The sequence below is a fragment of the Haliotis cracherodii genome, unplaced genomic scaffold (genome assembly GCF_022045235.1).
Source record: "Haliotis cracherodii isolate W230 unplaced genomic scaffold, xgHalCrac1.p SCAF_16, whole genome shotgun sequence".
Classification (NCBI taxonomy): domain Eukaryota; kingdom Metazoa; phylum Mollusca; class Gastropoda; order Lepetellida; family Haliotidae; genus Haliotis; species Haliotis cracherodii.
Window position 1 is genome coordinate 22,470,085 of NW_027266271.1, and position 4,248 is coordinate 22,474,332.

The following is a 4,248-nucleotide window of genomic DNA, read 5'->3' on the forward strand; positions in this document are numbered from 1 at the left end:
TTACTCGCACACACAAACACCCACCCACGCATACTCGCACACACAAATGCACACATCCTCGCACACATACAAACACACACATACACACATACCCGCACACACACATACTCGCACACACGCACACATACACAAATACTCGCACACACAAACACACACACACACTCGCACACACACATACTCGCACGCACACACACACGCACGCACACACACGCATACTCGCACACACACAAACACACACTTACACACATACTCGCACACACATACACACATTCTCGCACACACGCACACACTCTCGCAAACATACACAAATACTCGCACACACACAAACACACACACGCACTCGCACACACACAAACACACATACACACTCACAGACACACACAAACACTCACACGCTTTCTAGCTCTCTCTCTGCCTCGCTCTTTCCTTGCCTCCGCCTCTATGTTCAAGAAGCTGCATGATCTGGGTAGTGACAGCTGAACCTCACATGACTGTCGCAAGGAAGGCTTGTTTGAGTCATTTTACAGCCCTTTCTCTGACTTCGTGAAAGTTAGTCGCGATCACCTTAGAGATGTGTTAACCATACAATGTCACTCTCGCTTACCAATAGATGCACAAAATACACGTGTTTATACATGTAAATGTAACACTATTATCAACTTTGCTTTGTACACACGATCCAGTAAACGAAAGTCACTGTGCAACAATGTCAAGTGAAATCACTTCCATTTGTGACATACAACCGTAAACGAATGACGGCGGTCTGTAAATAATCGAATCTGGACCAGACAAACTAGTGATTGACAGCACGAGCGTCGATCCATGTAATTGGCATGCGATGACATGCATCAACAAAGTCAGAGAGGCTGACCACGTTTCCACCAAAGTCATGTTTAATTAAAAACAAATCCAGTTCCATATTTGTGTGTGACCATTCACTGGTTGCGCTGAGTATATATCCTCACATTGCACCATGTCACTGTAGTTACTCTGATAAACAACAACGTAGCAATGAAGTGTTATTGCTATTCCGTCCACAGACAAGTTGTGAAACACGGGCAGAAAGGGGAGGCCGACATTTAGTTAATTTCACTACTTGGATCTTTTAATCCCATAGGTGTCGGCCTGGTAGCTCTACCTTCATTTGTTAATCCCATAGGTGTCAGCCTGGTAGCTCTTCCTTCATCTGTTAATCACATAGGTGTCGGCCTGGTAGGTCTACCTTCATTTGTTCATTCTATAGGTGTCGTCCTGGTAGCTCTACCTACATTTGTTAATTCTATAGGTGTCGGTCTGGTAGCTCTACCTACATCTGTTAATTCTATAGGTGTCGGTCTGGTAGCTCTACCTACATCTGTTAATTCTATAGGTGTCGGCCTGGTAGCTCTAGCTACATTTGTTAATCCCATAGGTGTCAGCCTGGTAGCTCTTCCTTCATCTGTTAATCACATAGGTGTCGGCCTAGTAGTTCTACCTTCATTTGTTAATCCCAACGGTGTCAGCCTGGTAGCTCTTCCTTCATCTGTTAATCACATAGGTGTCGGCCTGGTAGGTCTACCTTCATTTGTTCATTTTATAGGTGTCGTCCTCGTAGCTCTACCTACATTTGTTAATTCTATAGGTGTCGGTCTGGTAGCTCTACCTACATCTGTTAATTCTATAGATGTCGTCCTGGTAGCTCTACCTTCATTTGTTAATCACATCGGTGTCAGCCTGGTAGCTCTTCCTTCATCTGTTAGTCACATAGGTGTCGGCCTAGTAGCTCTACCTTCATTTGTTAATCCCATAGGTGTCAGCCTGGTAGCTCTTCCTTCATCTGTTAATCACATAGGTGTCAGCCTGGTAGGTCTACCTTCATTTGTTCATTCTATAGGTTTCGTCCTGTTAGCTCTACCTACATCTGTTAATTCTATAGGTGTCGGTCTGGTAGCTCTACCTACATCTGTTAATTCTATAGGTGTCGGCCTGGTAGCTCTACCTACATCTGTTAATTCTATAGGTGTCGGTCTGGTAGCTCTACCTACATCTGTTAATTCTATAGGTGTCGGCCTGGTAGCTCTACCTACATCTGTTAATTCTATAGTTTTCGCCCTGGCAGCTTTTACTGCCTCTGTTATTCCGATAGGTGTCGGCCTGGCGGCTCTACCTGCATCCGTTAATCCAATAGGTGTCGGCCTGGCAGCACTACCTGCTTCTGTTACTCCTATAGGTGGCAGCCTTTAAACTCTACCTGCATCTGTTACTCCTATAGGTGTCTGCCTGGCAGCATTACCCGCATCTGTTACTCCTAAATGTGTCGGTCTGGCAGCTTTACCCGCATCTGTTACTCCTAAAGGTGTCGGTCTGGCAGCATTACCCGCATCTGTTAACGTTACTCCTAAAGGTGTCTGCCTGGCAGCATTACTCGCATCTGTTACTCCTAAAGGTGTCGGTCTGGCAGCTTTACCTGCATCTGTTACTCCTAAAGGTGTCGGTCTGGCAGCATTACTCGCATCTGTTACTCCTAAAGGTGTCGGCCTGGCAGGTTTACCTGCATCTGTTATCCCTATAGGTGTCGTCCTGGCGGCACAACCTGCATCTGTTAATCCTATAGGTGACGGCCTTGAAGCTCTTCCTGCTTCTGTTACTCCTATAGGTGTCGGCCTGGCGGCCCTACCTGCATCTATTTATCCTATAGGTGTCGGCCTGGCGGCTCTTCCTGCATCTGTTAATCCTATAGGTGTCGGCCTGGCGGCCCTACCTGCATCTATTAATCCTATAGGTGTCGGCCTGGCGGTCCTACCGGCATCTGTTACCCCCATAGTTGTCGGCCTGGCGGTCCTACCTGCATCTGTTACTCCAATAAGTGTCGGTCTTGAAGCTTTTCCTGCATCTGTTACTCCGATAGGTGTCGTCCTTGCGGCTCTTCCTGCATCTGTAATCCCTATAGGTGTCGGCCTGGTAGCTCTACCTTCATGTGTTACTCCTATTGGTGTCGGCCTGGCGGCTCTACCTGCATCTGTTACTCCTATAGGTGTCGGCCTGGCGGCCCTACCTGCATCTATTAATCCTATAGGTGTCAGCCTTGCGGCTCTTCCTGCATCTATTAATCCTATAGGTGTCGGCATGGCAGCTTTACCTGCTTCTGCTACCCCTATAGGTGTCGGCCTAGCGGCTCTTCCTGCATCTGTTACTCCAATAGGTGTCGGCCTCGCAGCACACTCCCTAGGGTAGAAGAAGGGTAAGAACGGGGCCGCAGTCTTCCCGCATTACGCCATTTTTATAAATGTATCATACTATATATCGTACTTTTTGCAATGAAAATATAAAAGTATGTTTCAAAAGTTTGTATTCAAATACAGCATCTTTGCCAGGTTAGAATGAATTACCCGTCGGAACCAGCTTTAGAAAATATCTATATTACTTGTTGGCTAAATTGGATTTCGTTGTCAGGCTTCGTGCTTTGGTGGTTGGCGTGTCATCGTACCCCATCGGCGTGGGACCTTGCTCATAATATCATCCACTGGTTTATCTTTCTTACACTCGACTACTTACAGGCTGTCTTGGAATACTCCTGTCTGTGGTGTAAAACAATAAACAAAAAAGAGCTGATAGCGTAACATGACATCCAGGCAGATATGCTGAACTGTCTCCCTATAACATAACTTTTACTTGTGCACGAGTGCTTTTAAGTGTTACTTTCTCTTGTTCTGTGTGCAATATTACAAACGACAGATATGCCATGTTTAAACACTCAAGATATAACGTTGATGTTTTACAATGCTTTGCTTGTGGTTGTTTGATGCGCCGTACAATGGCCACGACTGGACGTGTTACTGCTGCTGCTGCTTCCTCCGTCAGACTCTGAACTAGATCCTTCAGACTGATACTGTTACTTGTTGGTTGTCGTCGTACGTGCTGGGAAGGTAGCGATTGCCTTGGTATACGTAGAAGTAGTAGTATATATGACGGCTGTGTTGTAGTGATACATGTAGTGATGGTGGATGTTGTAGCGATGGTTGCGGTGATGATGAAGTTGTTGGTAGTAATAGAGGAGGTGCTTATGATTTGTAATGTGTTGGATGGTGTTGATGCAGTGGTACTTGTGGCGACCATGGTGTTTATGTTGAGGGACCTGTAAGGAAGTCGGCGACCACAATATACACCTAAATGTCAGTGTAAACAGGTTATTTGTGCCACGATACCAGTTTCATTTGGTATTATATGTTAAATCAGGTCGGACCGCTTCCGTGGTCTAGTGGTAGAGCG

General features: G+C 46.0%; 1 protein-coding gene across 1 annotated transcript; it reads left to right on the forward strand.

Annotated features, from left to right (window-relative positions):
- Positions 1-441: 441 nt before the first annotated feature.
- On the forward strand, positions 442-3,213 carry LOC139463624 (calphotin-like). The gene is made up of 2 exons (XM_071244896.1): positions 442-466; positions 2,252-3,213. The coding sequence occupies exons 1-2, from the start codon at positions 442-444 to the stop codon at positions 3,211-3,213; spliced, it is 987 nt and encodes a 328-aa protein (XP_071100997.1).
- Positions 3,214-4,248: the final 1,035 nt, after the last annotated feature.

Excerpts from the sequence above, each read along its gene's own strand:
- LOC139463624 (XM_071244896.1), top strand. The coding sequence starts at position 442 with ATGTTCAAGAAGCTGCATGATCTGG. Across the intron at positions 467-2,251 it reads CAAGAAGCTGCATGATCTGG|GTGTCTGCCTGGCAGCATTA; the intron begins GTAGTGACAGCT and ends TTACTCCTATAG.